The 23,413-nt window shown below is 51.0% G+C and overlaps 2 protein-coding genes across 10 annotated transcripts; both read right to left on the bottom strand.

Annotated features, from left to right (window-relative positions):
* Positions 1-386: 386 nt before the first annotated feature.
* Positions 387-9,874, bottom strand: ENO2 (enolase 2). Of its 3 annotated transcripts, none has more exons than XM_063694574.1 (12): positions 9,433-9,874; positions 8,175-8,656; positions 7,580-7,675; positions 7,363-7,421; positions 6,985-7,054; positions 6,378-6,511; positions 5,929-6,151; positions 4,323-4,520; positions 2,298-2,499; positions 1,916-2,024; positions 1,678-1,736; positions 387-1,349 (listed from the first exon to the last, which is right to left on the bottom strand). In XM_063694574.1, the coding sequence occupies exons 2-12, from the start codon at positions 8,257-8,259 to the stop codon at positions 1,280-1,282; spliced, it is 1,305 nt and encodes a 434-aa protein (XP_063550644.1). In that variant the 5' UTR covers positions 8,260-8,656; positions 9,433-9,874; the 3' UTR covers positions 387-1,279. The 3 variants fall into 3 exon arrangements, with proteins under 3 accessions (XP_063550644.1, XP_018893518.2, XP_063550643.1); XM_019037973.4 differs by having other exon boundaries at positions 8,175-8,271; positions 9,433-9,768; XM_063694573.1 differs by having other exon boundaries at positions 8,175-8,274; positions 9,433-9,578.
* On the bottom strand, positions 9,864-19,570 carry LRRC23 (leucine rich repeat containing 23). 7 transcript variants are annotated; one of them, XM_063694575.1, is made up of 8 exons: positions 19,004-19,120; positions 18,146-18,320; positions 17,951-18,060; positions 17,251-17,504; positions 16,468-16,598; positions 15,665-15,754; positions 14,086-14,222; positions 9,864-10,201 (listed from the first exon to the last, which is right to left on the bottom strand). In XM_063694575.1, the coding sequence occupies exons 2-8, from the start codon at positions 18,269-18,271 to the stop codon at positions 10,021-10,023; spliced, it is 1,029 nt and encodes a 342-aa protein (XP_063550645.1). In that variant the 5' UTR covers positions 18,272-18,320; positions 19,004-19,120; the 3' UTR covers positions 9,864-10,020. The 7 variants fall into 7 exon arrangements, with proteins under 7 accessions (XP_063550645.1, XP_055214536.1, XP_055214533.1 ...); XM_055358558.1 differs by lacking the exons at positions 9,864-10,201; positions 19,004-19,120 and adding exons at positions 11,067-11,364; positions 19,549-19,570; XM_055358555.2 differs by lacking the exon at positions 9,864-10,201 and adding an exon at positions 11,067-11,364 and having other exon boundaries at positions 19,004-19,119.
* Between the last annotated feature and the right edge of the window lie 3,843 nt (positions 19,571-23,413).

Raw genomic sequence — 23,413 nt, 5'->3', positions numbered from 1 at the left:
TTTGTTGGCAGAGGCCCAGTACAGGAGCTGCTCCAGTCCACAAGCCCTTTGGATATGAAAACACCTTAGATCCCCTTTCCCCCAAAATGCGCGTGCACGCACACACACACACACACACACACAAAATATTTTATGCTTTTAGGGGCTCTTGAACCCCTTAATTCACCTGGGTCTGGGAGCCAAGCCTGCTGCTAAGAAAGCAGGGGCCACATGCACCCCACCTAGCCAGAATGGGGTAGGCAGTGCCATCATCTCGGCCATATTTGTTCAGTTTGTCTTCCTCTTTTTGTGCCCCCCCAGCTCTGCTATCCAGTTTCACCAGCTTCCAGGTGCTCCATCTTCTCTCCCCTCATAGGGACTAGAGTAAGACTCCTTAGACACAACAGTGCACTGATTCAGACTTTAATGGAGGTGCTCATTTCAATGCCACAGAGGTGGTGGCAACTGTGGAACGTGGCATGGGGAGTGAGAGGTTGCTCTGGTGCAGCTGGAGGAAGAACAGGGAACCTAGGGTTGGGGAGAGATGTATAGAGGAAAACTCCCCCAGGCACACAGCCTCCGCTCTGGACCAACGCAGGCTTCAGTGAGTACACACAAAGGAACTGATGTCAAGGCCCTTTCTATGACCCTTCCCATTCTAGCAAGACCTCCCACCCCAGTCATCTTGGGATCTACAGCCACATGAAATACAGACACATCGTTCCCCCAAGTCAGGCCAGTCTTAGGCCATTGAGTTATGGGGAAATGATTAATGGGATGAATGAAAAACAAATAAAATAAATAAATAAATACACTAAAGCCTTATTAGCCAGGTGTGATCACATGCCCAACACTCCCCTCCATCCCAGCACTATGCACAGTTCACGGCTCATATGCAAAGTGGAAGACACGTGGGACAAGAGCAAAGCACAAGTGACACATGGTCCCTCTCTAACACCTCAGCACACCAACCCTGACGCTTCCATCACAGACGCTGATCATTCTTCTACGGACCCCCTTTTATAATAATCCTCATTCACATTTCTAGTTTCTGAGGGAAGAGAGAAAGAGAAAGGAAGAAGTGGAAAGTGCAGAACCCCAATGAGTAGGGCACAGAAAGGAGGGCGAGCAGAGACAGCAAGAGGTCAGGTAAGCCAAGGAGCAGCGGAGCAGGTCAATCAGGGAAGTTCTGGGCACCCTGGGGCTCAGGGGATCTCAGGGGGTGAACTATCACAGATCAGGACAGCAAGGTTCCAGGAGGATGAGACAGAGGTTCCACATCTCCAGGCAAGCAGAGGAATCACAGCACACTGGGATTACGGAAGTTATGTCCAGCAAAGCGAGCTTCATCCCCCAGCTCTTCCTCAATTCTGAGAGAGATGAACCACAAAGGAAGTGGTCAGGGATGCAGGAGGATCCTGCTTCTTTCTCTAGGGGTCCCCCAGACTCCAACCACCCCCACACCACCTGCTTTTGTGTCCTGCCCCAAGGCTTAGCATTCCCTGGCTTTCCCATGTGATCTCTGGGATCTGTCAATCAGGCCATCAATAAACCCAGGAAGCAAAAACCAATATTATCTGTTGGACTGTTATCCAGGAAATGGACTGTTATCCAAGCCCTGGGTGCTAGAGATGGTCTGGCAGGCAAATGGGGCCTTCAGCCATCGGGGCCAGGGGCCCCCACCCCAGGGACCCTCACCTCATGAGCTGGTTGTATTTAGCCAGACGTTCAGAACGGCACGGGGCACCAGTCTTGATCTGAAACATTTCAAAGGATTTGCAGCTCAGTGACTGCCCTCTCACCCCTGAAAGGAAACTTCTGCTCTCCTGAAACTCCCCTGACACCCTCAAACACCTGGAAGGAGAGACCAGGTGGGTGAGCTAGAAATACCAATCCCACAGAGAGTTCTCTTCACTCACCAGGCTGCCTCACTCACCTGGCCTGTGCACAGCCCCACCACCAGGTCAGCAATGAATGTGTCCTCAGTCTCTCCTGAGCGATGACTCACCATGACCCCCCAGCCATTCTCCTGGGCCAGCTTGCACCTGTATCCACACACAGCACTGATTCTCCAGCTCTCACACTGGGCACTCTCTTCCCAGCCCCAACCTTGGTCTATGTCAGGAAACATCTAGGGGAAAGCTATCTGGGAGGGGAGCAGAGAATCAGGGGTGGAGGGGCAGAGGTGAGAGAACTGTGAGGATGATTCCAGGTTCCCCGCTGTCTTTGGCACCCCTGGGTAGAATTAGGCTGGAGCACTTGCAAAAGGAGTCTTATAGAAATGAGGACCACACAGGAGAGGGCCAGAAGTCACTCACGCTTGGATGGCTTCAGTGACCGAGCCGATCTGGTTGACCTTGAGCAGCAGACAGTTGCAGGCCTTTTCTTCCACTGCCCGCTCAATACGTTTTGGGTTGGTCACTGTCAGGTCATCACCCACAATCTGGATCCGTACATTGGCTGTCAACTTGGACCAGGCAGCCCAATCATCCTGGTCAAATGGGTCCTCAATGGAGACCACTGCAGAGAAAGCATGGTGGGAGGGGGGAGGTGTTCATCTTCCCTGGGTCTCTACATCAGGCAGGAACATGCCCCTTTATTCCCTGAAATGGACAGGCCCTTGGTTAACTACACCTGCTCATCCTTGCTAAGACAAATCCCCCCAGTGTAAGCCTGCCCTAACTGATTCTTAACTTTTGTTTTTTTTTTTGACAGAGCCTCATTCTGTCATCCAGGCTGGAGTGCAGTGGCACAATCTCAGCTCACTGCAACCTCCACCTCCCCCCAGTCAAGTGATCCTGCCACCTCAGCCTCCTGAGTAGCAGGGACTATAGGTGTGTGGCACCACACTCAGCTAATTTTTTAAATTTTTGTAGAGATGAGGTCTCACTGTATTGCCAGGCCAGTCTCGAACTCCTGGATTCAAGCAGTCCTCCTGCCTCGGCTTCCCAAAGTAATGGGATTACAGGCATGAGCCACCACGCCTGGCTCCTGATTCTTATTTCATAAAACCTTACATGGAGAGGCCAGGCACAGTGGCTCATGCCTGTAATCCCAACACTTTGGGATACTGAGGTGAATGGATCACTTGAGGATAGGAGTTCCCTGGCCAACATAGTAAAACCCCATCTCTACTAAAAATACAAAAATTAGCCAGGCATGGTGGTGCACGCCTATAATCCCAGCTACTTGGGAGGCTAAGAGAATCGTGCAGTGAGCAGAGATCTCACGCCACTTCCATAGGCTGGGCACAGTGGCTCATGCCTGTAATCCCAGCACTTTGGGAGGCCGAGGCATGCAGATCACTTGAGCCCAGGAGTTTGAGACCAGCCATGAGCAACATGGCTAAACCCTATCTCTACAAAAAAAAAAAAAAAAAAAAAAAATTAATTAAAAGCAAACCAGCCAGGCATGGTGGTTCACGCCTGTAATCCCAGCACTTTGGGAGGCCAAGGTGGACGGATTACCTGAGGTCAGGAGTTGGAGACCAGCCTGACCAACATGGAGAAACCTCTGTCTCTACTAAAAATACAAAATTAGCCAGGCATGGTGGCACATGCCTGTAATCCTAGCTATTCGGGAGGCTGAGGCAGAAGAATCGCTTGAATCCGGAAGGTGGAGGTTGTGGTGAGCCGAGATGGCACCATTGCACTCCAGCCTGGGCAAGAAGAGTCAAACTCTGTCTCAAAAAACAAAACGAAACAAAAAAAACAACCCCACCCCCCCCAAAAAAAAAAATCTTCCAGTAACAAGGGTTCACAACCTAGCTTTGCATTTTCCTGTTCTCACTGCCAGCAAGCCCTTCCTCATTGCTAATCCAAATCCTTAATTCTGCAATTATGTTGATTTTCTTTTGCTCTGTGTCAGGAAGATGGCGACCAACTGCCTCCATCCTGAAATAAAGGCCCTGGGCAGACTTGCAGAAGCTAATTCAGTCCCCCTCAGCCTTCTTTCTACTCACACATCAGTCCCAGCTCCATTCAGCATCCACAATTTCATCAATCAAAGATACTGAAATGTTCTAGTTCTCTGCTAGATCCAGTCACACTCATATCATCCCTGGTTCCTTCCAGAGCCTTCCCCATGACCCCAGTAGTTTTCAGAACCCATGACTTTAATCAGGATCTGAGACAGACAGAACAGATTGGTCACGGGTACCTGCATTTTTACACTACATACAAAGCCCAGTCTTTGCAGGTGGCTCCTGCACCCTCTCCCTGGTTCTCAGGTTCTTCTTAGGACACCCCCACCTGGTGCCTGAGTCAGCACCCCATAAGGTCCAGAGTTGCTGGGACACGTCCCTGCCTGCCCCCAGACCTCCCCCTCACACCACTTCCTCTCACCAGGATAGTCCCTGACAAAGTCCTGGTAGAGTGCCCCCAGCTGGTCCCCAGTGATGTATCGGGAAGGATCAGTGGGAGACTTGAAGTCCAAGTCATATTTGCCATCACGATAAAACTCTGAGGCAGCAACATCCATGCCAATGACGATCTTTTCCGTGTAGCCAGCCTTGTCGATGGCTTCCTTCACCAGCTCCAAGGCTGGGGACAGAATACAGTGAGATTATAGTACAAGCAGGAGGGATGGGCAAGGAGGAGGAGGGAAAGAAAAGACATTCAGGGCAGAGGTGGAGGGCTGTTCCTGAGGGAAGTGTGGCGGGGTTGCTGTTGGGGTTATCCCCAGGTCTGGGAGGAGAGGCCATCTTCTAGGAACACAGAGGAGTGGAATTCTGTTAATAATACTATACTTTCATTGGCATCATGTCACCTAAGCATTTTATATATATTTCATTTAAGCCTCACACTACCATGAGCTAGATTCTGTTATTATTTCCAGAGAGAAGTAAGAAAGATCACCAGCAGTAACTCCACAAGTCAAGGTTCAAATAAATCCAGGTTATTTGGCCCCAGAACCTTAACTCTTAACCACTACCTATATTCTTTCCATTCCCTATACAGTTTCCCCCAAGGCACAGAAAAATTAGGGATTCTAGAGGCCTAGGAGGTTGGGACGGGGACAGGACAGATTTCGAATGGATGGGATGAATCCAACAGGTCATCCAGACCATCTCCCAGTATTCCCAAGGGCTCCAGTGACAACTTTTTTTTTCTTTTTTTTTTTTTTTGAGACGGAGTCTCACTCTGTTGCCCAGGCTGGAGTGCAGTGGCATGATCTCGGCTCACCACAACCTCCGCCTCCCGGGTACAAGCGATCCTCCTGCCTCAGCCCGGCTAGTAGCTGTGATTACAGGTACACGCCACCATGCCTGGCTAATTTTTGTATTTTTAGTAGAGACGGGGTTTCACCTTGTTGGCCAGGCTGGTCTCAAACTCCTGACCTCAGGTGATCCACCCTCCTCAGCCTCCCAAAGTGCTGGGATTACAGGTGTGAGCCACCGTGCCTGGCCTTCCAGTGACAACTTAACAGATGCTAACACATCTGGCTAGGCAGGTAAAAGACTGTCCCCTGGCCGGGCGTGGTGGCTCACGCTTATAATCCCAGCACTTTGGGAGGCCGAGGCAGGTGGATCACAAGGTCAGGAGTTCGAGACCACAGTGAAACCCTGTCTCTACTAAAAAATACAAAAAATTAGCCGGGCGTGGTGGCGGGTGCCTGTAGTCCCAGCTACTGGGAGAGGCTGAGGCAGGAGAATGGCGTGAACCCGGGAGGCGGAGCTTGCAGTGAGCTGAGATCGAGCCACTGCACTCCAGCCTGGGTGACAGAGCAAGACTCTGTCTCAAAACAAAAAAAATACTGTCCCCCTAGGTCTGCATGTGCATGTGAATTTGGCAGGCTCTCTGCAATCCACTCTAAGAACTGGTACCTTTTGGAGTTTGCAGAGTCCTAGGACCCTCCACGCCTACTCAGGACTTGGTGAACTGTGTCGCCCTTTCTGATGTCCCACAATAGGGTAAGACTTAGAGCTGGGAGTGGGGCTCCTGGCCTCACCTTCACTGTTCTCCAGGATATTGGGGGCAAAGCCACCTTCATCCCCCACATTGGTGGCATCCTTGCCATATTTGTCCTTGATGACTCCCTTGAGTGTATGGTAGACCTCTGCACCCAGTCGCATGGCATCCCGAAAGCTCTCAGCTCCCACTGGGAGGATCATGAACTCCTGCATGGCCAGCTTGTTGCCAGCATGAGAGCCACCATTGATCACGTTGAAGGCCTGGGGAGCCACAGAAAGACAGAAGGGTCAAAGAGCCCCTCCCTGCCCGCCCCAGGAGTGTTAACCCAAGATCCCAAACTTCCCCCAGCTTTCCGGACTAAGTCTCACGTCCCCATCCTTCCTCTTTACCTCCCTCAATTCACTTTCCTCCCATCATTCCTCATGAGTTGCATGCTCCCTCCCCCACCCGCCCCTGGGAGAGCCGCAGGCCTGGCTCATTGCTCACCGGCACAGGCAGGATGAGGTCTGAGTTCCCGGCCAGCTGAGCAATGTGGCGATATAGGGGCAGTTCCCGCTCAGCTGCCCCTGCCTTACACACGGCCAGAGACACACCCAGGATGGCATTGGCCCCAAACTTGGCTAGGAGATTATAGAGGAAGGTGCTGAGCACAATGTCCCCTTCTCCTTTCTAGCTCCTGCCTCCATCTGTAGTCTCCGAAAGGAGCCAGTAAAGGAGACCCCCTCCTCCCTCCCCACCCCTGCCCCAGCAACACCTCATCCATGCTCTCTTGAAAACAGCAGGGAGAGGAATGGGTGGGGAGGAGGAGATTGGAAACGGCAGAGAGCCACACCTCTTTCTAAATATCCCTGAGACCACAGACTCTCTCAGGCCATCCCCCTCCTCTGTATGCTGCAAAGAAGGTCTTCCTTCTGCCTAATGTCAGTCCTTCCCTCTGCAGCTAAACTCATCTCCCCTTGCTCTGGCTTTGAGAGGAGAATGCCCCTGACAGGCATTCCTGAGGAAGCCACTACAGCACTGGCCCTTCAGCTCTCTATCTGCTCCACGCCTCCCCACCCTGATGCTTCCCCACTTTCTCCCGGCCCCGGCTCACATTTGTTCTCAGTCCCATCCAACTCCAGCATCAGGTTGTCCAGTTTCTCTTGCTCCACCACAGAGAGACCCTGAGGGCAGAGCCTCCATCACCCAGGGCCAGGCTGGAGACTAAGCCCTAAGGCAGAGGGTCCCCTCATTCACACCCAAGCTCACATTTGGCCAGGGTCCAACCAGGTCCCTGTGACAGGGGCCTACCTGGATTAGGGGACCTGAACTCCCATGGGAGCAGGGGGCAGTAAGGAAGCTGTTCCCCACCCTTCCCCCTTGTAACCATGATTCCTAAGAGTGGGCCTTCTTTCTCCCCTTCCTCCTGCCCTGCTCCGGGATTCCTTCCAGAACTCTGGCCCTGCTATCCCCAGCAAAGAGCAGGCCTCACTGAGCTGATGAGGGCTGGCGCGATGGTGGAGTTGATGTGGTCCACTGCCTTCAGGACACCTGGGGAAAGGAAGAGGCTGGACTGGGTCAGGCCAGGAGGGGCCAGAAGGGATCAATGGGAGGAGGGGAAGGCATGCTAGAGGAGGACTGGGGACTGGTGTGAGGTAGGGGCATAAGGCTGAGGTTGGGGAGAGTCTGGAAAAGAGAAAGGACCTCACCTTTGCCTAAGTAACGCTGTTTGTCTCCATCCCTCAGCTCCAGGGCCTCATAGATGCCCGTAGAGGCTCCACTGGGCACTGCAGCCCGGAAAAGACCTAAAGGAGGAACATGGAATGAGAGGGAGTGAAGAGGACACAGGGGCCAGGGAGTCCTTCAGCCTTCTGGCTCTAAACTGCCTGCCTACCACATCTAGCTCTCTCCCCACGCTGCTCCCTAACATCCCCCCACCCCCACCCCACACACACACTGAGGCAGATGCACAAGAAGTGGCCTCCTCATCCACCCATCTGAGGCCCCACATGCACAGGTGGGAGCCCGCAGAAAGAAAATTGCTTGCAGCACACGTCTGCACACATGCAAGTGCACAGGCAGACACATGGAGGCAGGACATGCCTCACACGCTAAACTCGAACACAGACCCACCTACCCTGGCTCCCCGGACAAGGAGGATCCAACCTCCACAACCCAGGCTTGTGAGCCTGGCCCAGCACCTCATCCCCCTGGGTATCAAAAAAGGCCTCCGAACCCCTGGCGGAACCCAGCCTGGCCGTGGAAAAGCTAGGGCTGTAGGAAGGCCCATGCCACACCCATTACCTTTGGCAGTATAGAGATCCACCTCCACTGTGGGGTTCCCGCGGGAGTCCAGGATCTCCCGGGCCCAGATCTTCTCTATGGACATGATGGCTGGGATCTCCTCGGGTGGAAGGGAAGGAAGGAGAAAGATAAGAGGCTTAGAGGGGTGGAGCCTGCGATCAATGGGCGGGGCGGGAGGCTGGGAGGGATGGGAAAGAGGTTACTGCAGTGGGTGGGGGGTGGGTAGGGAGGCGCTGGCTGCAGTCTAGGGCTGTAGAAGGGATTCCCCCTCCCCCCTGGGAAGAGGAGAAGGTCAATGCGATGAGGAAGGGGAGGTCACTGCAGTGGGGGGCGGGGTACGATCAAATGATGAGATGGGAGAACACTGCAGTGAGGAGGGGAGGGGCACGACAGTGGTTCCCGCGCCTCTTTGCAGCTTGGTCAGCCGGTGGGGTTCCCCCAGATCTCCTCAGAGCGGAATGGCTGCCAGGCTTGCATTTCTCCTGGGAGCCAAGAAGAGGATGGGCTGCCTGGGCCTCTCTTCCAGAGCCCCCATACCTCCCCAACTTAACACCCCAGCTGCCTGAACACTGCCCCTTCCCCAAGGTCCCACTCTCTCCCAAACGTGTGTCCCTCCTCTTCCCGCGAAAGGCGCATGCAATACAGGTGTCGGGGAAGAGGGTCCTGAGAAAGGCCCTGCAGTCCCTGGGGGTTGCAGCGGGAAGTGAGGAGGATAAGAGCCGGTGGGGAGTGGGGGCGAGCTGGGCCTGTCCTCCCCTCTGCGCCTCGACAGATCCCCACTTCTTCCATCTCTCCCCCGTGCAGCAGAGGGGAGGAAGCGCGAACGGAGAGGGGCGCCGTGGGGAAGAGCAGGAGAGAGGGGAGTCCAAGGGAAGTCTGGGGGAGGTGAGGAACGGTGAGAGAAGACATTTCCCCAAATGCAAACCAAAAGGGATGCTCCAGGATAAAAATGCACCGCCTGGAGAGGCTCCCAACTTAGAAACAAATAGAACCGTAGATGAGGGCGAGCACCGGGAGAGAGGCAGGCAAGGGTGGAGAGGCGCAGTTAGAGATAGGCGCGCAGAGGGCCAGAAAGCGAAGGCAGCGGGCGGGGAAGGCCAGGGAGGGAAGGCGCCCTGGGCTCGGGCGGCGGAGCAGGTGCGCAGCTGCACCGGGCCAGGGATGCGGAGAGGTGCGCAGCGGCACCGGGTAAAGGAGGCAGGGGCGCCGCGGCGAGGGGAGGGGGCCACAGGGGCTCTGGGCCTGGCGGGGGCTTCACCTCGGGACTGCAGACTCAGCCGGTGGTAGTGGCGGTGGCGGTGGCGGTGGCGACGGCGGCGCTGAGAGAGCGGGAGTGGCAGTGGCGGCGGCGGCTGCGGCTCCCGGGCGGCGGGCGGAGGAGGCGCCTATAGGGCCGCGCGGGCGCATGTGACCCGGAGCCCCCGATGAGTCAGGAGCTGCCGGCGGAGGCGCACGTACGAGCGCGGGTGGGGGACCGACGAGGGTGGAGTGGGGGAGGGAGGAGGATGGGGGAAGGGTGGGGGCACCCACGACCTGGCCCCAGCGCACACAAGCGCTTATACCCACGGCCCGACCCACTCGAAAGTAACAGGCAGAGCCGCACCCCTGTAGCCCGGGTACGAAGGCCCACACTGCCAGTGAAGCCCAAGACAGCCTCAATGTCTCACAAACCCGGTCAGACACAGGAGCATCACTCTGTTTCTTTATTGGAAATCCGAACACCCCAGCCGCCTTCTCAAGTCTCTCCAACCACTCCCACCAGCACCCCGCGGCCCACGCGGGCTTAGCTCCCACCCACGCCTGCCCGAGGGCGGCCCCCGGCCTAGGCTCCAGGCAGCGCTCAGGCCTAGGCACCCCATTCTGCACCCCACACTGCCCAGAGGACCGGCACAGAGCAGATCCTGGGCTTCAGGTTGTGATGAATTTCCAGCTTTGGGGCAAAAAGAGTCATCCTCTGTCCTCTGTCATACATGTAGTGGCCGCCCCTGGGAGTCTGATCAGGTCTGAAGGCCAGCGTCTTTGACCTCCTGGAGGTAGAAGACAGAAGTAAATAGGGACCAGGCGCTGTGGCTCACCCCTGTAATCCCAGCACTTTGGAAGGCCGAGGCGGGCAGATCACGAGGTCAGGAGATCCAGACCATCCTGGCTAACGTGGTGAAACCCCGTTTCTACTAAAAATACAAAAATTAGCCAGGCGCGGTTGCATGCGCCTGTAGTCCCAGCTACTCGGGAGGCTGAGGCAGGAGAATTGCTTGAACCCAGGAGGTGGAAGTTGCAGTGAGCTGAGATTGTGCCACTGCACTCCAGCCTGGAGACTAAGCAAGACTACCTCGCAAAAAAAAAAAAAACAAAAAAAACAAAAAAAAACCAGAGGTAAATAAAGCCTCTGCCCTATCTAAAGTGCCTGGCGGCCACCCTCATCTCTTCAGTCTCTTTTTGCCTCACTCTGCCCTCTTTTCTTCCCCCATCTCTGTGTCCTGTTTTTAGCTTCAGATTTTTTGTGCTGGATCTTCCTCTCCTGCTTCTCTCCTAGGTCCAGCTGCATACACCACCAACCTTCCCCTGCAGCCCCTACCATGCACCCACACCTGTCCTTTCCTAGCCGACTTCACTCTGTGTCAGGTATGGCTGCCCCACCCCCCACCAACTCCTCTGCCTGCCACCCCAATTCTTTTCACTTACTCTTCTGGCCTCCTAAGTCTTTCTCAGCTGGTCCCAGGCCCCTTGGGTCCCTTTTCCTCTCCCTGACTCCTAACCCTCCTCTCTTTAAGGGTCCTGCTTGTCTGATGCTTTCCTCTCCCACCTCCTTCTGCAGCAGCTTCCCCTCTTGCCTCTTCCCCTACCTGCCCAGCCCTTGGCCTCCTCCCACTGCCTCCCCGCAGGCTTCCTTACTATCTTTAGAGGCTAGAACTGCTGCTAGATCAATGACTGTTCGGGTTCCAGGTCACGCTCGGGCTCAGGCTCCTGCTCCTTTTCTTCCTTCAGCCTCTGTCGAATCTCATCAGCCTCAGCCCGTTCCTCCTCCTCATAGAATTCCTTGTCCAGGCGTTCAAGGTATGGCATCTGCACCAGGGCCTCCTGGCGGTAGCTGGTTTCGTCCGTGCATGGGTTATCGAGCAGCACCAACGCTCGCAGCTTGGGCAGGTCTCGAAGCTTGGCCAGCTCCCCCAGGTTGGCCACCATGTTGCCCCTGCCAGTGTGGTCAGGAGGGGTTCATGCAGGAATAATGGGCTTTGGTTGCCAGTTGCTAGGAATGGGGCCTCTGGGGGACTCTCGGGGTTCCAGTTTCCCTAGAAACACTGTGAGGACTGGCCTGCCAAGCCTTGCCAGATTTACTGCAGAGGTGCTGTGTGACTCCGCTCTGGTCCTGCTTCTGCCCTTCAAGGAATCCCTAAGTGCCATATTCTACTCTGTAATATGTTCATGTGTTCTTTTGGTGCAGCAAAGCTAGGCCACAACCCTGTCTTGTAGCTGGGGAGGAGAGGGCAAATTTTCCTCACAGGGACAGACATTTTCTGTGATCACACCTAAACGGAGGGTAGAAGGTAGGACCCAGCCTGGGCAACATAGTGAGACCCCATCTGTACAAAAGCTAAAAATAAAAAAATTAGCTGGGCATGATGGCATACACCTGTAGTCCTTGCTACTTAGCTGAGGAGGAGGGATTGCTTGACCCCAGGAGTTTGAGATTACAGTGAGCCGAGATCAAGCCACTGCACTCCACCCTGTAGGACCTAGGTCAGTGGACAAGGAACTGGGATCTAAGCTGGAGTTTAGGGTGGTGGATGCTCCGTTCGTGCTCTCCACAAAGAGAACCTAAGGCTATGGATGGGTTGGAGCCTCCCAACCTGAAGAATAAACTTCATCTCCTAATGTGCCTCATTGTATGATACTCTGTTTTTATTTTTATTTTTATTGAGACAGGGTCTCACTATGTCACCCCGGTTGGGGGTGCAGTGGCATGATCATAGCTCACTGCAGCCTTGAACTCCTGGGCTCAAGTGATCCTCTCACCTTAGCTTCCTAAGTACCTCCAGGCATGTGCCACCACACCTGGCTAATGTTTAAATTTTTTGTAGAGACTGGGTCTCACTATGTTGCCCAGGTTTGTCTTGAACGCCTGGCCTCAAGCAGTCCTCTTGCCTTAGCCCCCCAAAGTGCTGGGATTATAGGCGTGAGCCACCATGCCTGGCCTTTTATTTATTTTCACGTTCTGGCTTTAAGCTTTTATGAAATCTATTTAAGTGTTTCAGCCTGATCTCATGGTCGTGCTGAGCCTCATGCAGTGTTTCTCACCAGGAGGGCTACAGGAACTTTGTACTGGACTCTGCCGTACATTGTTGGATGCTTAGCATCTCTGGCCCCAGAGACACCTGCCAATCATTGAGACACCCACCAATCATTGAGACACCCTCACCCACCTCCACACACACACCCGACTTACTTTCAAAACATCCCCATTTAATAGCCACTCAGGAAGGGTCCATCATGCCTGTCTAGATCATTAATAGGAAGATGGCACAGATACACACCCCACCAGATCCGTGTGGCAGAGTTCATGAATAAGAGAATGCCCAGGGGGTCAGGATGAGAGTTGGGGCTTCCAGATGCAACCACCTCTCCCTACTTGGAGATGCTCTTTCCATTGCCAGCTCAAGAATCTGGTCTTGTTGACTAAGGAAAGAGGCAGTTTCCTTACATGTTTGCTTAAATAAACACACATAAAGTCCTCCATCCGACAAGAGTTGCTGATCTTCAGTGCCTTTCTACCAAAAGATTTTCTTACAAATGTCCTTCTCTCCTCAAATCTGAGCACATCTTGTGTTTTTTTAATCAGTAAAAAGGTCATCCCTTACAGGTGGGGCTCAGGAGAAGAAAGGCAGGAAATGGGAAGGTGAATTGGGACCGAGGAAATGGAGAAGGGCAGTGGAAACTTATATAGGATAGGGTGAGGAAAAAAGAGTTGGAGCCAGACTGTGAGCGCCTTAGGAACAGGAATCACCTCTGATTCCTTTCTTTCTTTTAGAGACAGCTCACTCTGTCACCCAGGCTGGAGTGCAGTGGCACAATCATGGCTCACTGCAACCTTGAACTCCTGGGCTCAAGTGATCCTCCAGCCTCAGCCTCCTGAGTAGCTGAAACCACAGGTGTGCACCACCAGGCTCAGTTAATTTTTATTTTTAATTTAATATTTTAATTTTTATTTAATATTTTATTTGTGTTTTGTTTTTGAGGCAGGGTCTGGCTCTGTCTGTCACCCAGGCTGGAGTGCAGTGGCTTTATCTCAGCTCACTGCAAACTCCACCTCGAGGCTCCAGCGATCCTCCCGCCTAAGTCTCCTGAGTAGCTGGGATTACAGGTGCCTGTCACCATGCCTGGCTAATTTTTGTATTTTTGGTAGAGATGGGATTTTGCCATGTTGCCCAGACTGGTCTTGAACTCCTAGGCTCCAACGATATGCCTGCTTCGGCTTCCTAAAGTGCTAGAACTACAGGTGTGAGCCACCATGCCGGGCCATTATTTTCACTTCTGTAGAAACATGGTCTCACTAGGTTGCCCAGGCTGGTCCTGAACTCCTGGCCTCAAGTGATCCTTCCTCCTAAAGTGCTGGGAGGCATGAACCACCATGCCCAGCCTCTGATTGCTTTAAATGTCCCCAAAACACAGCACAAGGCCTGGCACATAGCACATTCTCCATAATTGTGGATTGAATGAATAAAAATTCAGGGGTCACAAGCTATAAGGGACTTAGTGTTGCAACTCAGTGCAGAAGAAAGGAAGGAAAGCCCGGCTTTCCTTGAGAATCCAGCTGTGGGCTAGGACTGGAGGATTGGGCCAGGGAAGAACACAGACTCAAAAGCTGTACCTGGTCAGGGGTAGGGGCAAGGTGGGGCTTGGAGGGGGTGCATACCTCAGGTTGAGGTACTGCAATGATTTCATTTCTCTGGAGAAGCCACTCAGGGTGTCAATCTGGTTGTCTCGAAGATGCAAGGTGGTGAGATTGCTCAGATCCTCCAAGCCTTCCACCTTCTTCAGCATGTTTTGGGCCTAGACCCCCAGGGCACAGTGGATTGATTGAGAGGGAGCAGGGATAGGGAAGAAAGAGAAGTCAGAATGAGATAAAGCAAAAGAGGAAATCCAAGAGGTAGAGAGGGAGGAGTGGAAGAAAGGAGTGGGGGTGAGTAGAGATCAGTATAAAAAGTAAAGAAGTTCAGGAGAAGCTGCCATCCCAGAGAAAGGTCAGCAGTAACCCTCTACCACTCGCCCCATCAAAGCCACTTGGGATGGAGGAGATGCTTCAACCCACCCCCTACCCGGCCCAGGAGCCCCCAGGCCACCACTGAGGATTGGCATCAGCACCATCCCAGAATAACGAAGCTTAAGAGTCTAAAAGACTAAATATTTCAGTGGCTTCCTGTGGAGTTATTATATATATATATATATAATATAATATATAATATATATTATATAAAATATATATTATATATAATATACTATTATATAATATTTATATATTATATAAAATATATATTATATATAATATACTATTATATAATATTTATATATTATATATTATATACTATTATATATTATATATTATATATAATATATAATATACATAATATATACTATTATATATATATTTATATAGTATATATTATATATTATATAATATAAAATATATAGAATATATAATATATATAATATATATATCGGTTTTCATCCACAGTCCCTAGCTTATAACCCCCATAATAGCCCTTCTTGCAGTCTTTTGTTATAAAGTTGGGTGTGCTGGGCCTCAGGGGCAGGTCTCAGGAACTTCAGCCGTCTTTTCACCTGCTCCAAGAGAAAGCTCTAATCTTTCCCCACCTCTCCCTCTTTCTGATTGTGATTCTTTTTTTTTTTTTTTTTGAGACGGAGTCTAGCTCTGTTGCCCAGGCTGGAGTGCAGTGGCGCAATCTCGGCTCACTGCAAGCTCCGCCTCCTAGGTTCACGCCATTCTCCTGCCTCAGCCTCCCGAGTAGCTGGGACTACAGGTGCCCGCCACCACACCCAGCTAATTTTTTTTTTTTGTATTTTTAGTAGAGATGGGGTTTCACCGTGTTTTTCTTTCGTTGTTTTTTTTTTTTTTTTTTTTTTTGAGATGGAGTCTTGCTCTGTCTCCCAGGCTGGATTGCAGTGGCATGATCTCAGCTCACTGCAAACTCTGCCTTCTGGGTTCAAGCGATTCTGCTGCCTCAGCCTCCCTGGTAGCTGGGATTACAGGCGCATGTCAGCACACTGGGCTAATTTTTGTATTTTTAGTAGAGACAGAGTTTCGCCATGCTGGCCAGTCTGGTTTCGAACTCCGGACCTCAGGTGATTCGCCCGCCTCAGCCTCCCAAAGTGCTGGGATTACAGACGTGAGCCACTGCGCCCGGCCCGACTGTGGTTCTTAAGACCCTCCCCAGCGACAGCCTCCCCAGTTTCCTGGGGGAAGGAATACTAACATCATGAAGCTTCCATGAAAAGCCAAGAGGACTGGGTCCAGAGAGCTTCTGGGTAGCTGAACACGTGAAAGCTTTTGGAGGGTGATGCATCTGGGAAGGGCATGGAGCACTGCACCCGTATCCCCATACTTCGCCCTAAGCATCTCTTCATCTGTATCCTTTGCCCTTGCAATAAACTAATAAAAAGCCACTCTAGAAAATTAATTAAATCCAAAGAAGAGGTCATGGGAACCAGCTTCATGTTGAAGCTGGTGTGTCAGAAGTTCTGGAGGCTTGGACTTGCAACTGGTGTATGTGGGCGGTGTGGGGGTCACTCTTGGGAACCGAGCCCTCAATCTGTGGGATTTGATGCCATCCCCAGGTAGACAGTGAATTGAATTAGAGATCACCCAGCTGGTGTCTACTACTTGGTGTATGGGGAGAAACCCCCACACTTTTGGTCCCGGAAGTCGTATGTTGATGATTGTTGTGGTGGTAGTGTAAGAGCTGAAGAAAAGCCCAGTCTGAGAGGAGGGTATTCCTAAAACATTTCCACAGACTGATGTTTATACCTCAATTATCGTCCATTTTGCTACTACCTGTATCAAGGTAAATTATCTCTGTGTTATCCACACATTATATATTATCAGCCCTGCTAGGTGGCTGTGTATCTCCACAGCATCTGGAACCAACTATGGGCTTGATAATAATACCAGTTATTATCATAATGATGAAGTTAGTAGCTGAGCCTACTAGAAAGCAGGCATCCTGAACCCCAGGACAGTGCCCTCTTCCCTGCACCACCCTCTGACCCAGTGAGCTACCAGGTAGAGGTTCTTCAGCTTAGGAAGATTGATTCCCAGGGTGCTTTCCAGCTGGTTCCCCCGAAGCTCCACTGTGTGCAGGCTGATCAACTTCTCGGGGTCCAGACCTGTCACCGTGTGGATGCTGTTCCCTGGGGAGGAGGGTTTCAAGAGCTCAAAGGGCCACTCCAAATGCTCAGCATTAGAGCCTGAATTTGGGGAGCCTCTAAATCATCCTACCATTCGCAAAGCAGGGTAGATACTGAGGAAGGCCAGCTCCAGACTTAATACCTCTGGAGCCCTGAGGCAAGTGGTGTGGTAGGTAGTCCAAGGTCCTGATGAACATATCCACCTAAGCCTTTGAAGAGTGAATGAAGCAGCTGACATGTCTAATTCCCTCTCCTTCTTCAATTCTTTGCTCAAATGTCATCTTCTCAGTGATGGTTGTCCTAACCAATCAATTTGACATTGCCACCTGTGTCCCCCATTCCTCTTACTCTGATCTATTTTTTCCAAGGCACTTGTCTCCTTTTAACATGCTACATGAATGTACTTACTGTGTTTGTTGTTACTTGTTTGTCTCTCCCAATTAGAATATAAGCTCTATGAGAATAGGGACGTTCCTTGTCTTATTGGCTCCTATATGGTTAGCATGTAGAACTGTCATAATGAATCATATTGCGTATCTGAATGAATGAATGAATGCAGACTGCCATGTGCCCTAGCCAAGGACCATACTGCCCACTTCTGTTGGCCTCAGGCTAGGAAGGAAAGAATCTTGTGTAGCCCATCCTAAAGACCCACCTTTGAGATTCAGGGTTTCAAGACGAGGATGAGAGATGCCTTCAGTGTCAGTAATCTGGTTATAAGCAAAACTAGCAATCTGCAGGTAGGGCAGTTCATTCAGCTGGGCACTTCGCAGCCGATTGCCATCAGCCTTGAGCCAGAGCAGGTGGGTGAGGTAGTTGAGTGGAGACAGGTCTGTCAGGTGGTTCTCAGAAATATCCACATAGCGCAGATGGATGTAGGAGCGCAGCAAGTAGATGTCTGTCAGGTCCCTAGGAGATGGAAGAGGGAGAAGGAACCAGGTTTAGGGTTAAGCACCCAGTGAGGACTGGCAGAGTTGCTAAAGCAGAAGGCAATATGGAGATGGCTTATAATGGGGAGAAGAATGGGCAATAGATGGTAGGGGAGAAGAGTAAGAGAAGGTAGGTGGGTTCTTAACAGTGGGCAGAGAGACTTGTGTCTGTGAAGGACAGAGAACCCATACTCTGAAAGACAAGGGAATCCAGCAGGAATCCCCCCATATACTCTCAATCTCCAATTCCCCAGGTCAGCTTTGATAGGAGAAGTCTCAGAGCTCCTGAAAGTAAATTCTGTCCTTCCCTTTCCACTAGGCATGAGAAGAGTCAAACTCTCAGCCAGAACACCCAGGAATGACAGTGGGAAAGGAGATAGGGGCCCTACAGTCTCACAGTCCTCATCTGGTCCCCCCAAAACGCACCTCTCTTTAACCTCCAGCTTGACATAAGCATGAGCCAGCCCATTGCCTGTCTTACAGAGCAGAGAAAGCCCTTCCTTCATCATGTCCTCCGTGAGGGGGGTGGGCAGCCACTGCAGGTAGAAGTGGAGTAAGGTGTCTCTCCCCTGCCCAACCCCACCCCTCAGCCCTAGGACCCCTCCTTGTCCAGGCTCCCACTTCCTCAGGGAACTCTTCCCCCTCTTTTCTGTAGTCCTCCCCCTCCTCTGTCTCCTTCTCGTCCTCTTCTTTCTCAGAATCATCCTGGTCTGGCTCAGAGTCTTCTAGATCATCTTCATCTGACATCTTTCTTCCCTCCTGAAAGCTCTGGAGTCAGATAAGCTCAGTCCTCCTCCTGAAAAAGAAGGTCTCATCAGATTCTGCCAGCCTTCAGCTCCTTCATCGTCATTGACACGTGCCACTCCCATCACCCCCATGACTTCTGACCCACCAACTCTAGGCTTTTTTCCTTATCCCTGTGAACATCTCATTTTGACTCTCAACTCCCACTTCACACTTTCCACTGAGATCCCCCTCCCTTCAGGATGTCACCCACACCCCCAGGCCTTTCCTGTCCTTCACAGTGGCTCCAGCTCTCCTCCAGCAGCCGGGTGTCCCTATTTCCTGGGCTTCCCTCTCCCCCATTCTTCCCACCTCCCCCTTAAGCCATGCTCTCCAATCTTCCCTACCAATTCCTCCTCCTCTCCTCTCAGCTCCCATTGCGCCATCCCTAATCCCTGCTCCATTCATTTCTTCTACTTTTCCCTCCCCACTGGGCCAATTTCCTTGGGCCCTCTGGTACACCAGCCTAAAGCGCAGTCTCCAACCCTCCCACTCAATTCCCCTTAGCAAAGGGGCTCAGACCCTGTTTCTGCTCAATCAGAAGCAGTTCTGGAGAGGCCCTTGGTCCCGAGAGGGAAGGACTGTTTAGCAAGCGGGCGAGGGGAAGGAGGGGTTGTGTACTGCTGTTATGGCAACGGGGGCGGGGCACTTGGCTACTGCAGCTCGCCACCGTTGAGAGAGCAGAGCGGCGACTACCTGATGCGCAAATCAGCCGGGGAGGGGATTGATCAGTAGTTGCCTGGTTACCAGGCCAATTTCCCTGTCCCGGGAACCCGGATGAGGCGCGGAAAGGGCGTCGGGCCGCTAATTGGCTGAGGAAAAAAAAGTGGGCAGGGCTGAGAAGCGAGAAGAGAGGGGGCGGGGCTAGTCATTACGTCACCCAAGACCTTAAAGGGACCGGACATCTTCAATGCAAAAGTATCGTGAATTCAGGAAAAACTCGTCCTTCGAAGCAAAAAGGGCGGGGCTGCGAGGAAAAGCAAGAAACACCAAGATAAGGGGTCTTTTCCCCTTCCCCCTATAGTTTCCGCTCATTAGTTATTTTCAGGTAGACCTTTGGAAGGTGGCTTGGTGGAGCGGAAGTCCAGACCCAGATACCTTAAGAACTGGGTTGGAGTCTTGGCAGATCTGCATTTGCTAGCTAAACGTACCCAAGACTCTTTGTTATCTGTAGAATTAGCTTAACTATATCAACTGACAGGGATCCAGTATGAGTTATCCTGGACTGGTTTGATGCAAACCTTTTAGTGGGTGGAAGGCAGAAAATTCAACATCTGCCCACTAAAATACTCCTGATCCAACGTTGTTATATCAGTAATCAACAGGAACTGGCATAGCCAAACCCAGGCACTCAGGCCTGTCTGACGTGTTGAAGGAGATGAAAAAGATGTTGAGATGCAATAAATATTTCTGGAGAGTTTGTGCGAGACATTATGTCAAACATCTTTACAACTGATATTTAATCTCTGCAACAGTCCTGTAAGATAGACATTTGAAAGAAGAGGATACTGAGGCTCAGGGAGGTTAAGATGACACAATTCCTGCCTGGGGAAAGGGGGATGTTACCAATCTTGTTGTGGAATCTAATGTAAATGAAACAATGAGGTAACCAGGTAAGATGGCATGTGATTCATTGTTAAATTGTGCCCACAGACTTTATATAACGGCAAAGTGGTCTGGTGGAAGATGTGGTGGGCAAGAAATCAGGAAGCATTATATTACCTCCTGCCCAGGGCAGCTTGGAGGAATGTGGTTAATAGGCAAATCTGTTTACTTGGTGTCATGGAACCAGTAGGGACTTTAAAGTCAGAGACACCAGCTTCAAAACCCATCTCTACTACTTAATACCTGTGTGTCCTTCAGCAGGTTATGAAATCTTACTGAGGTCTAATTTCCACAGTCGTGAAATGGGGATTATTAAAACGTCCACCTGTAAGGATTGTTAAGGGATTAAAAGAGATAATGTGGGTAAATCGCCTTGCACTTAGTTGACCCTTAGTAAACATTTTCCTGCTCCTCCCCACCCCTGGCCTGTGTCGTCGGTACTGGGGTTGCTGTGAGGAAAAAGAAATAATAAATATGAACACTCTGAAGAGTGAGATGTGCTATACAAATGAAAGTTATTGTATTGTTGGAGTGTGGAGAAGGGAAAAATCCATGCGGTTTGATGTAGTCAAAAGAAATGGATATGAGTTTCCTTGGCCAAGAAGAAAGAGGAAGACACATTAGATGGGAAGAAAAGGTGTGATGTAAGGGTTAGGAAGGTGTCCTTGAACATACACTTTTTTATTTTGTTTTTATTTTTGTTTTGAAATAGAGTTTCCCTCTGTCGCCCAGGATGGAGTGCGGTGGAGCAATCATAGCTCACTGCAACTTCCGCCTCCTGGGCTCAAGCAATCCTTTCGTCTCAGCCTCCTGGGTACCTGGGACTACAGGTGTGTGCCACCATGCCCAGTTAATTTTTTTGTATTTTTTGTAGAGACAAGGTTTTGCTATGTTGCCCAGGCTAGTCTCAAACTCCTGGGCTCAAGCAATCCGCCCGCCTCGGCCTTCCAAAGTGCTGGGATTACAGGCATGAGCCACTGCGCCCTGCCATGCTTTTGTTAAGCACTTAATCTGTCCCTGTGCTCCGGGACAGTAAAGCACAGAAGTCCTTATCTTTTCAAGAGGTGTACAGTTCAGTGACAAGATTAAGTACACAAGTAATTCAATATAATGAGACATGTTATAATAATCATACCCAACATTTATAGAGCTTTTACTAAGTGCTAGGGATCATTGTATAGTATATGCATATACATGATATCATATATTCGGGGCAGAGATTTCAGAGGCAGGAATCACCTGTGGTAATGCTTGGAGAAGAAAGAGCTCAATGCCTGTGCAAAGAAAGCAGGTGGTTCTGCTGGCTGGAACAGTAGGTGCAGTGGGGGGTTGGAATATGGTAGAAGCAGTAAACAGACTTGGATCACACTGAAGGATCTGGACTTTATCCTGAAAGCTGTGGGGAGCTGTTGAAGGTTTTATTTCGTGTTTAGTTGGCAAGGACTGAAGTTACACTGTGTAGTGAGAGCTAGATACTCCACAACATCCTTGATATTTTTCCCCCATTGGCTGGTCTAGATAGAGTCTCTTTCAATTATAAAAGTAATATTTAGGCTGGGCGTGGTGGCTCACGCCTGTAATCCCAGCATTTTGGGAGGCCTAGGCGGGTGGATCACCTGAGGTCAGGAGTTTGAGACCAGTCTGGCCAATATGGTGAAACTCCGTCTCTACATACAAAAAATTAGCTGGGGTGGTGGCTCGCACCTGTAATCCCAGCTACTCGGGAGGCTGAGACAGCAGAATCGCTTTAATACAGGAGGCCTAGGTTGCAGTGAGCTGAGATCGCGCCACTGCACTCCAGCCTGGGCAACAAGAGTGAAACTCCGTCTCAAAAAAAAAAAAAAAAAAAAAAATTAGCCAGGCGTTGTGGCTTGTGCCTGTAATTTCAGCTACTTGGGAGGCTGAGACATGAGAATCACTTGAACCCGGGAGGCAGAGGTTGCAGTGAACCGAGATCACGCTACTGCACTCCAGCCTGGGCAACAGATCGAGACTCTGTCTAAAAAAAAAAAAACCAGGCGCTTTGGCTCACGCCTATAATCTCAGCACTCTGGGAGGCCAAGGTGGGCGGATCACCTGAGGTCAGGAGTTTAACACCAGCCTGGCCAACATGGTGAAACCCTGTCTCTACTGAAAATACAAAAATTCGCCCGGCGTGGTGGCGGGCGTTTGTAATCCCAGCTACTCCGGAGGCGGAGGCAGGAGAATCGCTTGAACCTTGGAGGCGGAGATTGCAGTGTGCTGACATCGTACCACTGCACTCCAGCCTGGGCAACAGAGTGAGACTCGGTCTCAAAAAAAAAGAAAAAAAGATTTTTAGATTAGTTTAGAGTTTTTTTCTTCTAATTATTCAATTCTAATATGTCTTGGGCTTCTTTCATGTCACTAAGCATAAATCTACCTCTTTTTCTGATAGTTGTCTAGTCTTCCATTATGTGGATATACTACCACTTTCCTTCCTTTCTTGCGTTTTTCCTTTTTTTTTTTTTTTTTTGGTGTTTTTTTTTTTTAGATGGAGTCTCGCTCTGTTTCCCAGGCTGGAGTGAAGTGGCGTGATCTCGGCTCACTGCAAGCTCTGCCTCCCGGGTTCACGCCATTCTCCTGCCTCAGCCTCCAGAGTAGCTGGGACTACAGGCGCTCACCACCACACCTGGCTAATTTTTTGTATTTTTAGTAGAGACGGGGTTTCACTGTGTTAGCCAGGATCGTCTCGATCTCCTGACCTCGTGATGTGCCCTCCTCGGCCTCCCAAAGTGCTGGGATTACAGGCGTGAGCCACCGCGCCCGGAACTTTCTTGTGTTTTTCTAGAGACAGAGTCTCACTACATTGTCCAGGCTGAGAGGCAGGAGAATAGGGTCCGGAGGCAGGGAACCTAAGGCCGAATCATGCTGACTGAATATCAGAGAGTACTCCCTTTTCAAACCCTCCTTTCTCTGTATGGCATTTGAAAAATGAAAGTACGTCTGATTGGTCCCCTCTCACAACCAGTCAGACTGATAGCAGGCCTACTCTCTTCATTTTGATTGGTCCCCTCCCACAACCAATTAGACTGGCAGTGGGCCACTACTTCATTTGCATAGGGTGAACCAATGGGAAACCTCTAGATTGTATTTAAACCCCAGAAAATTCTGTCACCAATGCTCTTGAGCCACTTGCTGGAGCTTGCTCCCACTCTGTGGATTGTACTTTCCTTTAAAATAAATCTCTGCTTTTGGTGGATCAAGAGGTCAAGAGTTGGAGATCAGCCTGGCCAACATGGTGAAACCCCATCTCCACTAAGAATACAAAAATTAGCCGGGCGTGGTGGCGCAAGCCTGTAATCCCAGCTACTCAGGAGGCTGAGGCAGGAGAATTGCTTGAACCCAGGAGCCGAGATCGTGCCACTGCACTCCAGCCTGGGCGACACAGCAAGACTCCGTCTCGCGGGCACGGTAATTAAAAAAAAAAAAAAAAGTCCCTGTTTTCATTGCCTTGCTTTGTGTGTTTTGTCGAATTCTTTG

Source organism: Gorilla gorilla, chromosome 10, assembly GCF_029281585.2.
Source record: "Gorilla gorilla gorilla isolate KB3781 chromosome 10, NHGRI_mGorGor1-v2.1_pri, whole genome shotgun sequence".
In the NCBI taxonomy this organism is placed as follows: domain Eukaryota; kingdom Metazoa; phylum Chordata; class Mammalia; order Primates; family Hominidae; genus Gorilla; species Gorilla gorilla.
This window is presented reverse-complemented; position numbering and strand designations above follow the sequence as displayed.